At 61.0% G+C, this 15,757-nt stretch overlaps 3 protein-coding genes across 3 annotated transcripts in view; 2 read left to right on the top strand and 1 right to left on the bottom strand.

Moving 5' to 3' along the window:
• Positions 1 to 3,307: 3,307 nt before the first annotated feature.
• ENH_00008340 (hypothetical protein, conserved) lies at positions 3,308 to 4,993 on the top strand (the record flags this gene model as incomplete). Its single annotated transcript, XM_013584128.1, has 3 exons — positions 3,308 to 3,678; positions 3,987 to 4,294; positions 4,611 to 4,993. The coding sequence occupies 3 exons, from the start codon at positions 3,308 to 3,310 to the stop codon at positions 4,991 to 4,993; spliced, it is 1,062 nt and encodes a 353-aa protein (XP_013439582.1).
• A 707-nt stretch (positions 4,994 to 5,700) lies between these two features.
• Positions 5,701 to 14,275, bottom strand: ENH_00008330 (hypothetical protein, conserved; the record flags this gene model as incomplete). The annotated part of the gene is made up of 9 exons (XM_013584127.1): positions 5,701 to 6,867; positions 7,178 to 7,372; positions 7,504 to 8,052; positions 8,383 to 8,955; positions 9,056 to 9,693; positions 10,856 to 11,426; positions 11,549 to 12,095; positions 12,299 to 12,596; positions 12,859 to 14,275. 9 exons carry the CDS (start codon positions 14,273 to 14,275, stop codon positions 5,701 to 5,703), a joined length of 5,955 nt encoding a protein of 1,984 aa, XP_013439581.1.
• A 526-nt stretch (positions 14,276 to 14,801) lies between these two features.
• ENH_00008320 (hypothetical protein, conserved) overlaps positions 14,802 to 15,757 on the top strand; it is a gene marked incomplete at both ends in the record, with an annotated part of 1,315 nt that continues 359 nt past the window's right edge. Inside the window, one exon of the mRNA XM_013584126.1 lies at positions 14,802 to 15,593. Within this exon, the coding sequence (XP_013439580.1) occupies positions 14,802 to 15,593 (792 nt within the window). The remainder of the gene's footprint in view (positions 15,594 to 15,757) is intronic.

Genomic DNA, 15,757 nt, shown 5'->3' with positions numbered 1-15,757 from the left:
CGGCGGGGGGCCCCCCGGGGGGCCCCCCGCCGCTGCCCGGGGGCCCCCGCGGCCTCCCTGCTGCTCCCAGCCGGCCCAGCTGCGGGGGCCCCCCTGCTGCTGCGCCAGGGGGGTCTTCGGGACTTGCTGGGGCCCCCCAGGCAGGGGGCCCCTTGAGAAACGGCCTAGCAATAAAGAGAAAAATGCACAAGACAAATTGATAAGTTTGAGGGAAATAGTTTTTATTAGATAAACTGCCTCTGTCTGCGCTGGCCCAACGCGCAGTGATGCAGGGCTACTAAGCCCGCAGCAGCTAGCTATATTTGCCCGCAGCTAGCTAGGCGTAGCTCCAGCTAGCTAGCTAGCTACGCCCGCAGCTAGCTACAGCTAGCCACAGCTAGCTGCAGCCAGCTACAGCTAGCTACACACAGTGGACGCAGCGAGCTGGGCCTGCACCGCCAGAAAGAACAGAGGGGGCCCCCCCACAGCCACGGGCTGGGGCCCCCTTCTTTTGGCCTAAAGAGTTTTTGTTTAAAGCCACTTAAAGCCCCAAAACTTCTGCAACTTCTCCGCATGCAAAAGTGCCCTATTGAGCCACCTGGGGGCCCCCAGAGCCACTGGCCCCAGGCCTTCTGTGGGGGCCTCTGGGGCCCCCAGAGTGCAGCAGAAGGTCTTATTGGGGCCCAAGGGCCTTTTGCTGCACTCACAAAGGCCCCCGGGGCCCCCTGGAGGAGCAGGGGGCCCCCAAGGGGGGCCCCTGTTAAAGTTGCTGCTGCTGCTCATGGGGCCCCCCAGCTCGCGGGGGCCCCGTTGCTAGGAGGGGGGCCCCCCGAGGGTTTTGGCTTTCTTTAGGCTGGGGCCCCCACAGCCTAAAGAAAGCCAAAATAAAGCCTAAGGATGCACAAGAAAAACTGATTAAATATATTTATTTATTTATATTCATTTATTTTTTTGTATAAATATAAGTATTTCCGAGTTATAAACAAATTGATGCAGAAATAGAGATTGAAATATTATGTATCTTTATTTATTTAGATATAAACATAATTGTTTCCAAGCAAGAAACAAATTAATGCAGAAATGGGGGCTCTTTGGCCTTTGGGACTTTCGAGCTGGGGGGCCCCCAGGACTTCCTTAGAAGTCAAGGGGCCCCCAAAGCCCCTGGCGGGCTTCCTGGTGGCTCCATTTTGCTGCAGGGGGGCCCCCCAAGGGCAGTGGCGAGGGGCCCCCTAGGGGCCCCTGTGGGGCCCCACAGGGCCCCCGCTGAGTGGCCGTGGGCGCAGCAGCAGCTGCTGCAGCAAAAGGCCAGGAGGGGGAAAAGAAATAAATAAATAAATACTTTGTTTGGTGGATTAAGGGACTCTGGGGCCCCTAGAGAAGACACAGAAAGAAGAAAAGAAAAAAAGAAAAAAAAGATTTCCAAAAACCCACAAGTTGCTGGGGGCCCCTCTGCTGCTCACATTAGGGGGGGCCCCAGCAGCAGCTGCTGCCCACCCACCCAGAAAGTGCTGCAGAGAGAAAAAAAATAAAAGAAAGTAGACAGAATAAAAGGCCCTTTTGGCCACCAGCTGTCTCCTTTTAAGGGAAATTAAATGGCCAGTTTGCTGCTGCTGCTGCTCCAGCTTTTTGCTGCTTCTCTGGGGCCCCCTAACACTCTAAGGGGCCCCCACAGGGGCCCCTGAAGCAGCTTAGAGACCCAAAATAAACCTGAGGCCCCTTGCAAAGCAAAGCAGCAGTTTTGCTGCGCCTAGTTGTCTAATTAGGGGCCCCTGCTGGAGCTGCAGGGGCCCCCTTAGCAGCGTGTAGCCACTGTTTCTGCTGCTGCTGCTGCTGCTGCTGCTGCAGCAACGGCGAAGAAACAGCAGCAGCAGCAGCAGCCGGCGCTGCTGTGCAGCGGGCCCCGAATGGGCCCAGCTAAAAGCCCTCATTTTGTCCTTTTATTTTTAAATTGAAATGTTACAAAACTGAAGTCTTTGGCTCAACTAAAAGATAGCTGCGCATGTAAAAGAGGCAGCAGCAGCAGCAGCAGCTTTGGGGGGCCCCTGGGGGCCCCTGGGGGCCCCCCGCCTATTCTTTTCTAAGAGTGCTCTAATGGCTCTGTGGGTCTGTGCCTCTGCAGCAGCTGCTGCTGGGCTGCGCCCCGCCGGCCGCTCGGGCAGGAGCAGCGTGCTGCTGCTGCTGCTGCAGTGCAGCGCTGTTGCTGCTGCTGCTGCTGCTGCACGCTGCAGCGTGCTGCCCTCATCTGCTTTGCAAGCTGATTGAGGAAGGGGCCTGTGGGAGTAGAATTGAGTTGGGTTTTGTGCTGCAGCTCTCTTTGCTGCAGCAAGAAGGCCTGGAGGGGGGCAGGCGTGTCTGTTTCTGCCTGCTTCTGGTTCTAAAAGTGGAATATTAGGAGTTAAAAAGTAATTTTATTTTTGAAAGTTTCTTATTTGGGGAAAACGAAAAGACGGAGGGGCTCCAGGGCTGCGAGCAGCCAAGGCTTTCGCAGGTGAAGTCCAGTGGGCCACCCAGGCTTGGGTGCAGGCGTTGGCTGTGTTGGCCTGGGAAGAATAGGAAAAGGCCCTTGCTGAAAACAAAACAATTATAAATATAAATTGAAATGAATTAAAAAATTGTTTCCCCGCATCTGCGGAACAGAAGAACTCAACTTGGGCGGTCCGACGGTCTTGCTGGGCAACCAGCCGCGGCCGAGCAGCTGCAGTCACGATAGAGATCCAGCAGCAGCCCTGTAGACTTTTCTTGTTCTTGAAATGTTTCCGGACTTTATCTTTCTTTTTTGGATTTATCGCAAGAGTTTTTTCTAGATGTAAGTTTCCGTTTCGCGCAGTGTTCCTTTTCCCTGCTCGCTGCTGCCGCTGCCGACGGACTGCCGCCGACCGGGTGGCTGCTGCTCGCGCCTCTGCTGCTGCCTTCTTCTCGGTCGATTTTCGAAATTAAAGGTTTAAATGAATAATTTTGGGGAATTTCCCCGCAAATATTGCGCTAGTTTGGCGCGAAAGCGGCGGGAAAAGCCGTTCTGGCCGCGGTTCGCTGCTGGTGGTTGAGCGCTGCGCGCGCGTGCGCAGTTTGCTGCGCATCCGCGCGTTCTTGCACAAAATTCCGCCGCGTTTGAGTTTTAAGGATTTGGACAAGTTTGAATTGTTTAAGATTAGCGCATTCCGGAGTCCGTTGGCCTCCGGGAGCTGCCTGCGCCTCCTCCGCCGCCGCCGCCGCCGCTGCCGCCGCCGCCGCTGCTGCTGCTGCTGCTGCTGCTGCTGCTGCTGCAGCGCGCCTGTGTGCGTGGGTGTGTGCTGCAGCAGCGCGCGGCCTCTGGGGAGCAGCAGGGAAAATGTTCAGCCTGGGCGTGGACGGGGACGACGCGGTGGTGGAGCAGCACGCAGTGTCGCGGCAGCTCTCGCAGTTCCAAGACCGCATTATGCAAGAAGACGAAGAGCCTTCGCCGCGCGGCGAAGAACACACGCCGTTGATAGCTTTCTTGACTACGAAGTTGCTGCGGACTTCTTTTTCCCTCAAGGCCCTTTCTATGGCGCTTATGTCTTTGTTTTTTTTGGGCTTTGGCGGCCGCTGGGTCTTCACCTTCCACTCCCACCCCGACATGTCCAACGGCTTCCACTTGTCTATGGCGCTGCTCATGCTGCTGCAGCTCGCGGGCACTCTCGGCCTGTGCCTCTTCCAGGCCTTCGTCGCCGACGACTCCAAGTACCCAAACCCTAAACCCTAAACCCTAAACCCTAAACCCTAGCTGAGCCCTGCTTTCGGCTTCGCTGCAAACCCTCGCGCTCGAGCTGCTCCGCGGCGCCCAAACCCCAGAAATCGGCCCGCAGCCGGCGGCCCCACATCTCTTCCTTTTGCACTTGTAGTGTAAATTAAAATAAAGAAAATAATGCGTTGTAATGCAAATTAAAGTTTAAGTATAAATGCTTTCTTCCAGCTCCTTTCGTGCGCGCAAATGCGCCAGCTGGGCTGTACGTACAGCCGGCCACGCGCTCTCTGCGGTGTATCTACAGGTGGACCAAGGGCTTTCGGACGGGCAGCAAAATCCTCTCTGCTGCTGTCACTCTGGATTTGTTGACAGTGATGCTTCGTCTTGGAGAATATTTGTACCTTTACAACAGCCTTAGCACTCTGTGGTGGTCCAAGTTCAACATCACCAAGTCCGACTGGGTGATCTTTGCTGCAGCCAACTTGCTGGACTCCATAGCCCTCATCTCTTACGGCTGGGCTCTCTTCTATATAGAGTGTTACCACGACGAAGGCACTTCTGAAGAAGTGGCCTGGTCCATGTTGGCGCTCTTCTCCCTCGCGGGCCTCTCCAGTGAGCCCTTCAGTAGCATTTAAATGGCAATAAAACACTAAGAGGCACTTAATTAGTTATTATTAATCATATTATATGCAAGTTTTCCCGCTAAGTCGACCTCAAGTGGCCCCCTGCGCACCCCCAGCCTGAACAAACACCTGTCTATACACCGCGCGCGGGCTAGTGGCAACCCCGCGTTTAGGGTGTACAGACCGCTCAAATGCAGCCACAAGTTGCTCCATTACTGAAAAAAAGGAAAATTAAAATAGCTGGAAGTGAAAAGTCTTTCAAATTGAGCACCGAAGCTCCTGCGAACTTGTGCGTGCGGCCGCAGTGCTCATCATGATGTTCACGGGCTACGGCGCTGTGTTCATGCTGCTGTTCACTGCGGGGGCCTACGCCGTGTCTTGTTACTGGTCTTTTATGTTTGAGCCGTTGCTGCTGAAGTGGGCCCCGCAGCTGCACTCGCGGGACATCAACACGGACATAATGCCCACGGACTCGAAGCCGCAGCAGCAGGGCCAGTACCAGCCAGCAGCAGAGTTCGCCCCCGAGCAGCAGCAGCAGCCCCAGTTCATCAACACTCAGTCCTTTTCTTCTATGCCCGGCGCAGTCCAGGCTACAGCAGACATCCCCACGCAGTATGACTACGCCCAGCTGCAGCAGCAAGTCTCTCAGGGCATTGAGATGGGAGTTGTCAACCCCTCTTACCAGTAGTGGCCTTTCGTGCAGCCAAATCGGCCCCACAGGCAGCCACCCGAAGGAGGCCCCAGGGGCCCCCCGGGGGCCCCCGGCGTCGCCCGGGGGCCCCAGGGCACAGCGCCCCCACCGCGGCCGCAGGGGGCCCCCGGGGGGCCCCCCAGGGGGCCCCCAGGGGGCCCCCTGGGTCTGCTGCCCGGCCCTTTTTGTGGATTTAGAGCCGCTGAGCTTGACTCGGCGGAAGTAGCCCAGCCCCGCCTCTTGCCTTAGCTGGAGGAGTGCAGAGCTGCTTTTAATGAATACTTTAGGTGGACATACACCACAACATCGCACAACATTGGCAACTACTCCTTTATTTAATGCCGCTGCTAAGGCCCTGCTGCTCGCATGCAGCCTTCGGGATGCAGCCTGCGCTAGTTTGCTGCTGCCACATAATGCAGTACCTTCCTGCCAGCTGCTGCAGCAGATCAGGGCCCCTAGTGTAGATCTGGGTCTTTTTTTAGTACCTTTCGGCGGAAAATGCGGGGCCAGGGGCCCCCAGTTTGACACAGAAAGTCAACTCCTCTGAGGCCCCCAGTAGGCGGGGCCTCTAACTGCCCCCAGCCTCGGGAACAGCGGCAACACTGTGCTGCGCTGCTCCAGTGTGCTGCTGCAGCGCAGCAGCAGCAGCAGCAGCTGCAGCTGCAGGGGCGAAGGAAGGGCTTCGCCTCACTAACTTGGCAGCCCTAGGCCTTCTCCGGAGGGGCAACTGCCGCGGCCTGCAGCACAGGCAAAAGCGTGTTTATCCCTAGACATAGAGGGGCAGCGCTGCTGCTGCTGCTGCAGCTGAGTGCAGCAGCGCTGCTGCTGCTGAGTGCAGCAGACTGCAGCAGCAGACCCACCAGAATTTCAATGCCTCTGTCCAGAGAAGTCGATCCCGAAGCCACTAAATCCCCCAACAACGAAGAGCCCCCCACGCCGTCTTTGCTGAGCATGGCGTGCTTAACTAGCCTGAATCGCACACGGCTCTGGAGGCGCATGCATGCAAGCTGCTGCTGCTGCTGCTGCTGCTGCTGCTGCTGCAGTGAGGCGCCTGTGGGGGCTGCTGAGGCCTCTGGAGGCTGAGTTGTTTGCTGGATGCCTGCGTACCTGATGCTCTCTGGCTGCGTGAGGAGCTCGCGCCAGTCCGTTTGCTTTTGCTGCTGCTGCTGCTGCTCTGGGGGCTCTCCCGTGCCTTCCTGCTGCAGTCTTTGGGGGTCTTCCTCCTCCTCCCCAGGAGCAGCAGCAGCAAACGGCAGCAGCTGAGTGCCCTCGCGGGCGTAGTGCCGCGCAGCCTCCACTTGCACAAACTCTAGGGAGTCTAGAAACCCTGCGGGGCTCAAGTCGTCGGGGTTGCGAGTTGCTGCTGCAACAGTTTGAGTGGCTTCTGCTGCGACCAGGTGCAGCGCGTGGGGCTTTGCTGCGGGCTGCTTGCTGCTGTCGCCTTGGGCGTCTGCTGCTGCTGCTGCTGCTGCTGCAGCGGCGGCGAACGTTTTCTGCTGCGCCGCCGCCTCCGCCCCGCTTATGCTGCCCGACTGCTGCAGCAGCGCCGGAAGCGCTGCAGACTCTTCAAAGAAACGAGACAAAGACATGAACCCCCCTGCTGCAGCGGGGTCTTCAAGGTCTGGCTTAGACAAGCTCTGCAGCCTCGGCAAGCCGTCGCTAGCTGGCGGCTGCAGCGGGGCTTTGGCTAGCTGGCTAGCGTACTGGTCCGCCAGGGGAGCTAGCTGGCTAGCTGTGATGTGCTGCTTCAGGCGCTCAGGTGTATCGACACCCAGAGTTGTGAAGGGCTGGTACACCCGGCCCATCAGCTGCATCATTTGCTGCAGCAGCAAATGGCCCAGCAGGAAGATGTCCTGCACTTTCGGGTGAATCTGCAGGCAGCAGCACCGAAGCCGACACAAACTGACACTCAAGTCCTCAGCAACGGCTGCCCAAAGAGCAGCAGCAGCAGCAGCAGCCGCAGCAGCAGCAGCAGCGGGAGCGCAAGCGTGTTTAGCCACCCAAGCAGTACAAAGAGGCGGGCTCAAAGCACGGCAGCAACTGCAGACAGTCATATATTTGCGTGCATCTTAATCCCATTAAGAACTTAGTGAAAAAAGATATCTTTTGCAACTCGCGTGCCACTGAAACCCCCAGCTCAAGCCCAAAGCCCAGCAAGTGAGCCCCTGTGTGGGGCCCCACACAAATGACGAGGGGGCGGCGGAAGTCCTTTAGAAAGGCCAAGTGCGCGGCCAAGACTGTGGGGGGAAAAGAAGCCTTGTGGAGAGTCCCGCCCTTGGCAATGAGGGCATTGGGGTCTGCGAAGAGCAGCTGGGGCTTGGGGGGGAGGGCCCTGGAGAAGCACTTGGTGTTTAGCAGCGAGTAGAGCCTCCAGGCCTGCAGCAAGGCGCAGCACAGGGCCCTCGCGGCGCTGAGGGGGCGCAGCAGCAGCAGCAGCAGGCAGCAGCAAGTGGCAGCGGCGCGCTGCTGCAGCCAGCTGCAGCAACAAGGGCTCTCAGGGGGCCTACAACTGCTGCCTTTTCCGCCTCCGGGACTTTTCTCTTCTCCGGATTCTGCAGCGCCTCCTTCACGAGGGCTTCGGCCTCTGCAGCTCGCTGGGCCTCTTCTGCTGCTATCTTTCCCTCCTCCGCCTGCGCCCCAGCGGGGGGCCCCTGCCCCTCAGTACCCTTGGGGGCCCCCAGGCCCGCGCAGCTCTGGCTCACAGCCTCAGCAAGCCCCTCTGCGTTGTCCGCGTTGCGCAGCAAGTGCTGCAGCACCAGCTGCCGGTGGGAGTGTTGGTGCTGGTGTTCAGTGACGTGGAGGTCTTCGAGGTACTTGAGTCCTTCTTGCAGAAGGGACTTCGCCGCTGCAGACGCGAGTTCCCCCTGGGGGGCCCCCGTGGGGGCCCCCCCGGGGGGCCCCCGAGGGGCCCCCTGGGAGGCCCCCTGGGGGGCCCCCTCCCCCAGTATACCCCTCAGGTCCACCCCCGTTGTCCCCGTGTGCACGCAGTCGCTCGAGTGCTGCAGCCCCCGCGTGTGGCCCTCCAGCCACCGCAGCAAAAAGGCAGCCCCCAGCGCCTGAGCACTCACGCACTCATCTGCAGCAGCTCCTGGCCGTGGACAGAAAGAACTAAAAGCACAAGAAGCCCCTTTAGGGGCCCCTGAAAGGGCCCCTAGAGGGGCCCTTTAAGGGGCTCCTTAGGGGGCCCCCGCGGTACCTTTTAGGGAGTTATCGCGGGCCATATTTGCGGCCAAGCTACGCTGTGAGCCTCATTTCCCCGCTGCTGAGACCCCTGTTTCTGCATGGGGCCCCGTGGGGGCCCCACTGGTTCTACTTATTTGCTTCTGCTCCTCTTTGAAGTGCACTTTTGCTGCTAGTTGAGCTTTTTTGTTTGCTGCCAGTCTTACGTCTCTGCGGAATTTCTCAGCAACTTTCCAGGCCCAAGTGTCGAGCTCCTGTTTGCTGTCGGGCTCTTCTTGGGTGTCTGCCTGCTTGGAGCCGAGGTCAGCAGCAACAGCAACAGCAGCAGCAGCAGCAGCAGCAGCAGCAGCGCCCCTGTCCCCGGCCCACAGCGCATGCACCAGCGGCCACAAAGGCACTGAGCCCCGCTTCCAGTCCCGGGCTAGTGCAGCCACGGGGCCCTCCACTTTGGGGCTTGGCACTGCCAAGGGGGAAGCTGCAGTCTCGGGTTTGGCCACAGCCATCAGCCGGGCCACTTCTTCACTTCGGGGCAGCACTTGTCTTCTTGCTGCTAGAGCATTCAGCAGCCACAAGGCTCTCGTGCTGCTCAGCCCCTCCCGCTGCAGCTGCTGCAGCAGCGGCGTCTGCGGGCTCCGGCCTGCGTACCGCTGCGCCTGCGCCCCGCACACCCAGAAGCTGCAGCGCAGCTGCAGCAACTCCGCAGCAGCACCACTGCTCCCCTGCTGCCTGCCCTTGCTGCTCCTGCTGCTGCGGCTCGTCTCCCTGCGCATGCGACGCCTCTACACGGATACCCGCAGCAGCACCAGGTCAGGCCCCAGCAGCAGCAGCAGCAGCCGCAGCAGCAGCAGCAGCAACAGCAGCAGGAGTGCTGCGCCTCACCGTGCAGGTTTCGAGCGCCGCGAGCACCTTGTCGCGTTCCTCGGGCCTCGCGGCCTGCAGCAGCTGCTGCGTCTCTGCGGCGGTGAGGCTGAGAGCCGCACTGACGCTGCCGGGGGCCCCTATGGGTACAGCTGTGCGGAGATCACTGAGAGAAAGACCCTCAGGGGCCCCCTCAGGGGCCCCCTCAGGGGCCCCCTCAGGGGCCCCCTCAGGGGCCCCCTCAGGGGCCCGCTCGGGGGCCCCCGCAGGGCGCTGGGGAGCTGCTGCAGTGGGGGATGCGGGGCTAATAGAAAGGACTTCAAGTAGGGGCCTCTGGCACCCCAAAGCCAGCGCAGGGTCCCCGGGGCCCCCCTCTAAAGGGCATATGGAAGTGGCCAGCGCCAGCTGCAGCGGCTCGCCGTCCTGCAGCCCCACGTAGAAGGGCCAGCCATTGGCCTCTGCAGTTCTCCTGATGGCCCCCCACCTGCTCACTGCGCTGCAGCAGGGGGCCCCCGGCCCCTTGCTGGGGGCCCCCCGACCCTCCCCGGGGGGCCCCCTCTCCAGACCCTCCAGCGGGGGAATCCCCGGGGGCAAGAAGGCCAGCGGGGGCAGCGCCGCGTCCTTATAAATGGCAAACATGGAACTGAGGAGAGAAGAAGCTGCAGACACACTCGAGCCGCACACGCCCGCGAAAACCGAGGATTTAGCCGCAGAGCTGCTGCTGGGCTGCTGCTGCTGCTGCTGCTGCTGCTGCTGCTGTTGCAGCCGCTGCTGCTGGTGGTACGCATGGGAGGACTTTGCAGCTCTCTACGGCTGTGAAGTGATAGTGACTGCAGTCGAGGCACAGGACTCTACAGACGAGTCCATCTGAATGCACAATTGGCAAATATGAAGAGCACGGGTTACTGTGGGACTGCACAAATGCACTTGTGCATTAAAGAACAAGCAGCTGAGCAAGTGCATATATGCATAAGTGAAGTCCAGTGCACACATGCATGTATGCCTGAATACATATAAATGCTCGCCTATATACATACATATGTATATATATGTATATATAACGTATATGCGCATGTATATAAATACTAAAGGTACTGGCACACAGGCACATTCTGTAGAAAGATATACATGAATGCAGGCGCTTGTCTATGCAATGTCATACACTTCCAGGCACGCGCACCCCTACACAAACTCATGCGCATTAAAAATATGCAGATATATATACCTATATACATATACATATATGCATATATATGTAATATATAATATATTATACATATATATTTCGCAGCTGCCACACAGTAAGCCTCTGGGCACAAGGTCAGCGGAAAGCGGGAAAAGTGTTCCACATGTGTTGGAAGCAAAGAGAGCAGAAGCCGAGGCGGGTCTGCAGGCCGGTGAACAGAGTGCAGCATTTGAGAGCCAAAGTAAAGAAAATAGTGCAAAACAATTGGAGAAAAAAAATGCATTTTGGAGGTCTTCACCTCCACAAGCATCTTCATTGAAGTCTGCATCTTTATAAGGCAAGAAGTTCTCTAGAAAAGACCAAAGAAAGCCACGAAAGGATTTCTGGAGCTTCGAGCACTCCTGGTTACATATGAAAAGCACTCTGCACGTTTTTCCGTGCATGTACACACAGGCGTCTCAAGTGCCTTTAGAGAAAACAGCATTTTGGGTGCATGCATGCACACAGAAGAGGCCACGAGAAGCTGCAGCAGCTGAGTCAAAAGGCCTGGGAAAGCTGCTGCAGCCAAGTCAAAACGCCCACAAGAACTGCAGCAAATGCGCACAAGACCCTTTGCTGCGGGGCCACAGGCTTACCCAGTAAAGGCAGCTGCTGGATGTCAGGGTGAATGTGAAGGGCCCACTCCGCCCTCAAACTGCCATCATAGTCTTCTCGAGTAATCCTCAGAGAAGCAGCAGTGGGGGCGTTGAGGCCCCTGGAGATCCGCAGCTTCACAGACTGCGGCAGGGCCCTCCCGAAGCAGTTAACTAGGAAAAAGGCGTACAGGCGAGCAGCAGCAGCAGCAAGCGCGCTGGGGGTCGCCAGGATGGGGCCCCCCCCGCCCTCAGACGCAGCCTGGGGGCCCCCTGGAGTTGACAGCAAGTCCGAGAAAGAGGGAAATGGAATGGGGGCCCCCACCTGGTCCACGGGGGCTGGCGCGGCCAGGCCTAGAGGGGCCCTCTGGGGGCCCCCGGGGGCCCCCGGCAGCTGCAGGGTCTTCCGCATGGTGTGAAAGAGGTCTCGCAGAAACATCTGGGCCTCCACAAAAGTCCTCACTGCAGCTTCTTCATCATCTGCTGGGGGGGGCCCCTCAGGCTCCGGAGCCAGCCTCCGCGCGTGAAGGGCAGTGCCCCCCAAAATTGAGCCTTCTAGGGTCTCGGTGATAGCCTGCGAAGCAGCAGCAACAAAGGAGCATTGCTGCACGAGAGCTGCGAACAGTGGCAGCTCTAACGCATTTGCTGCTGCTGCTGCTGCTGTTGCTGCTGGGAGCATTTGGGGAAGTCCCGTACCACTAGCAGCCGCCTCTCGATCGTGTTCAGAAGCATCAAGAACTCTTCTCGCTGCTGCAGCAGCTGTTCCCGCGAGAGCTGCCTAAGATGCCCCCCTTTGCTGCTGCTGCTGCTGCTGCTGCTGCTGCTGCTTTCCTGGCTGAACTCTGCTGCTGAGGGCAAGTCCAGCGCCGCCGCCAAACTGCGGGACTGCTCATTCAGCTGCGCCATCAAAGGAGCCACAACGCGGGCCCCAGCCTCGACTCCATTGAGAGTGAGGGCCTCAATGAAGGCCGGGATGGCCAGCAGGGCAGCAGCGCTGGTGCAGTCTGCCTCGCGGGGGCCCCCGAAGGGGCCCCCCAGCAGGCCTGGGGGGCCCCCCTGGGGGCCGCGCAGGGGGCCCCCCGGGCCCCACTCCCCCGCCCGCTGCAGCTGCTCGTCCAGCTTGTCCAGCTCGGGGGGCTTGAGGTCCAGCGACAGCAAAAAGCCCTCCAGCAGCGCTGCTGCTTCTTCGCAGTTTGCTGCTGCACCGCTTTGCTGCAGTGCCTGGAATACAGAGCTGAGGTCCCTGCAGCACACAAGCCCCAAACCCCAAGCCCCGAGCCCTCAGCCTCAAGCCCTTGTGGCTCTTGTGCAGCAACTGGGGGGCCCCCAGGAAGCAGCGGGGGCCCTAGGAAGCAGCAGGGGCCCCTGGGAAGCAGCGGGGGCCCCTGGGAAGCAGCGGGGGCCCCTGGGAAGCAGCGGGGGCCCCTGGGCCCACGCAGCACTCACAGCCTTGTGCAGGGGCCCCCCAGCCAGCTGCAGAGCAGCCGCCGCTGCGATAAAGACAACTGGTGGGGCAAGGGGGGCCCCCATCCCGGGCCGCGGTCAGCAGCAGCTTCCATCCAGGCCCTCAGGGGGGCCCCCAGGGGAAGCAGCCACAAAGGGTTGGCCCTGCGGGCCCGGAGGCCCCCGCTGGGGGCCCCCCCTGGGGCCCCCCTTGGGGCCCCCCTTGGGGCCGCACTAGGGTAAGCCTCGAAGAGGGTCTGCAGCAGCAGCAGCCGCCGCCGCCGCGCAGCAGCTGAGAGGCCTGAAAGCCACACACAGCCTAACCGTAGGGCCCCAAACCCTAAACCCTAGGCCCCAAACCCTAAACCCTAGGCCCCAAACCCTTAACCCTAGGCCCCAAACCCTAAACCCTAGGCCCCAGACCCTCACCCTGAGCCTGTAAGAAGACTCGGGCTATTCACTCGCACAGGGTCTGGGGGCGAAGCTGGGGCTTTGGGGCTGCGGGGGCCCCCCAGGGGCCCCCAAAAGGTACCTTTTGAAAGCCCCAAAAGGCAAGAACTCACCTACACTCATGGGGCCCCCTGGGGGCCCCTCTAGGGGGCCCCTCGGGTCCGGCTGGAGGTCAAAGAGCTCAGGGTCCAGCAGCTCCCTGTACCTGACCATGGCGCTGAGGATTGCCCAGCGAAGGATGCGGCTGCTGCCAGCAGCAGCGTCTGCTGCTGCTGCTGCTGCTGCTGCTGCTGCTGCTGGCTCCTCAGAGGAGGCTGCCAGGGGCCTCAGAAGGGCCTCGTGGAGGGCCAGCTCGGGCAGCCGCAGCAGCAGCTTCCGCCGCAGCGGGGGGCCCCCGGGGGCCCCCTCAGTGGCTGCAGCTCTATGAACACCCCACAAAGGGTTTTGACCCTTTTGAATGACTACAGGGACATTCTGGAAAGGAGGAACTTCTTCTGAGGAGAAGAGAGTCTTTCTGAACTCCTCCCAGGTCTCTGCCACCTTCTGCAAGGGAGAATCCAGCTGCTGCTGCTGCTGCTGCTGCTGCTGCTGCTGCTGCTGCAGCGCGGGCCGCGGCGAGGGCACGCGCGGGTACAGGGCCTGGAAGAAGGAGTCTACTTGCTTCTTTAAAGTCTTAAATGCAGCAGCATCTTTGGCAGCAGCAGACTGAGCTGCCACTCTCCGCTGCACTGCAGCAGCTGCTGCTTCTGTGAACAACGCATGGGCCAGCCGCAGCTCGTAGGCGTCGGCCCCGAGGGCCTCCCCCGCATAGGGGCCCCCCTGGGGGCCCCCCTGGGGGCCCCCCTGGGGGCCCCCCTGGGGGCCCCCTGTCTTCGAGTGGGCATTTCTCAGGAAGTGGGTGGCACCCTCCTTAAGGAAACTAATTGCGTCTGTCTCTGCGTCAACAGCTAAGAAGAGAAAACTTTCCAGCGGCAACTGCAGGTGCTTCCAGGCCCTCTGGGCCTCTGGGGGCCCCTGGGGGGCCCCCCCGGGGGGGGGGCCCCCCTCCGGCCTCTGGGCCCCGCCAGGGGCCCCGAAATGAACATCTATAGCTCCCGGGATCCGGGGGGCCCCCAACTCCCTCAAGGGCACTTGAGCGGGGGGGCCCTCGGGAGATATTTCTGGGGAAGCCTGGGGCCCCCAAGGCTCAAAATCCACAAGGTCCTCATCAGTCTCAGCCTCTTGGGGGCCCCCCGCACCCGTTGAGGCCAGTAGGGGGGCCCCGAGGCCCCAAGAGGAGGTGCTGCTGCTGCGCCTGCTGCACCTGGGGGGGCCCCACAGCCCCTGCTGCAGCGAACGGCTTGGGAGCTGCTGGGATCGATTTGCATGGGGGCCCTGGGATCGACTCCCAGGGCCCCCAGGCCACAGCCTCACGAAGGCAGGGGCCCCTGAGGAGGGCCTCGCGCTGGTGTTCTCGTGACATGTCTGTGGGGGCAGCAGCAGGTGCTGCTGCTGCTGCTGCGGCTGCAGAGCAGCTGCAGCAGCAGGCATGAGTGCACCCCGGGAGAAGCCATTTCTGGCTGTGCTGTGTACAGAGAGAGAGGAGACCAAGCGGCAGCAGCAAACAGCAGCAGCAGCAGCAGCACAAAGCCGCAAGGGCCTCATCGTCCCCGCCGTAGCCTCAAGACATAAGGACCCCACGAAGGGCTGGGGGTCTTGTCTTCCGGCTATCCCCGCAGCTAAATGACTAAATCCCTGAAAAATGATAAACAATTACGATTAAATAACCTTTTGAAGGCATTTCATGGACTCCGATGCCAGTTTGAGGGGCCCTTGAGGACCCGGGGGGCCCCCTGGGGGCCTCCGCTGGGTCCTTGAGGCCCCCAGGGGGGGCCCTCCGCAATGGGGTTGCCTCCTGGAACCTCCTTCGCAGAAGAATAAACGGCAAATAGTGAACTTTGTTCCTCTTCAGCGACTTCTTACCCCAGCGAGCAGCAGCTAGCCACAGCTAGCCATAAATAGGGCCCAGCAGGGGGGCCCCCAGGACCTTTGACGGTATAGGGGGCCCCCAAGGAAGATGAGCGGCGCCAGTTGGAGAGCTGCCCTGAGCTCCTCAGGCATATTTTTTGTATCTCTCCTATCGCGGAGGCTGCATGCAGCAGCAGCAGCTGCTGCTGCTGCTCCCCGCTGCGGAGCCTGGTGGGCTGGAGGCCGCAGGACTTTCCCTCTATCCGGAGCAGCACCAGGAGCAGCAGGAGCAGCAGGAGCAGCAGCAAAGGTTTCCACGTCCTTCGCGTGCCAGTCTGCTCTGCTCCCGCGCGCCTGCATCTTCCGCGTCCCTGCAGCAGCAGCAGCAGCAGCAGCGGGAGCGTGGTTCCCCGTTGCTGCAGCAGCAGCAGCAAGCCCCCCTGTGAGCGGCTGCGCACTGCAGCAGCAGCGGGCCTTCGGCGTGAAGCGAGTGACTCAGAAGCGGCGCCACCAAATGCGCATATTGCGCCCCAAGCAGGAGCCCTACAGGCCCCCCCCCGAGGCCCCAGGGCCCCCCGGGGCCCCCGGGGCCCCCGACGCCCCCGGGGCCCCCGACGCCCCCGGGGCCCCCGGGGCCCCCGGGGCCCCCGGGGCCCCCGGGGCGGCCGTGCGGGGCGCAGCGGCGCCTCTGCCGCTGTCGCTGGTGAACTCGGGGCCAGTGCGGCGGCTGCTGCTGAGCGGGTCCGGCGCTGCTGCTGCTGCTGCTGCTGCAGTGGACTGGGGGCAGTACCTGCCGCCGGGGCGGGGCGTGCGGTGGCACCCCAGCGGGGCCTGGCGGGTGCAGTTCGACCGCCGCTGCGCAGAACGCAACTTCTTCGTCCGCGCAGATCTTTACTTCCGCGTGGGGCTGTGGGGCTTTCGCGGCGCGAGGCTGCGCGCGCTGCAGTACCGCCGCAGGCTCGAGGCCGAGTGGCGCGAGCTCACACGCACCTGGCAGCTGCTGCAGCAGCAGCAGCAGCAGCAGCAGCAGCAGCAGCAGCAGCAGCAGCAGCAGGGGGGGGGGGG

The sequence above is a fragment of the Eimeria necatrix genome, genomic scaffold (assembly GCF_000499385.1).
Source record: "Eimeria necatrix Houghton genomic scaffold, Enh_scaff123, whole genome shotgun sequence".
Lineage (NCBI taxonomy): Eukaryota > Apicomplexa > Conoidasida > Eucoccidiorida > Eimeriidae > Eimeria > Eimeria necatrix.
The sequence above is the reverse complement of the archived record's forward strand: the minus strand, read 5'-3'. Positions and strand labels throughout refer to the sequence as shown.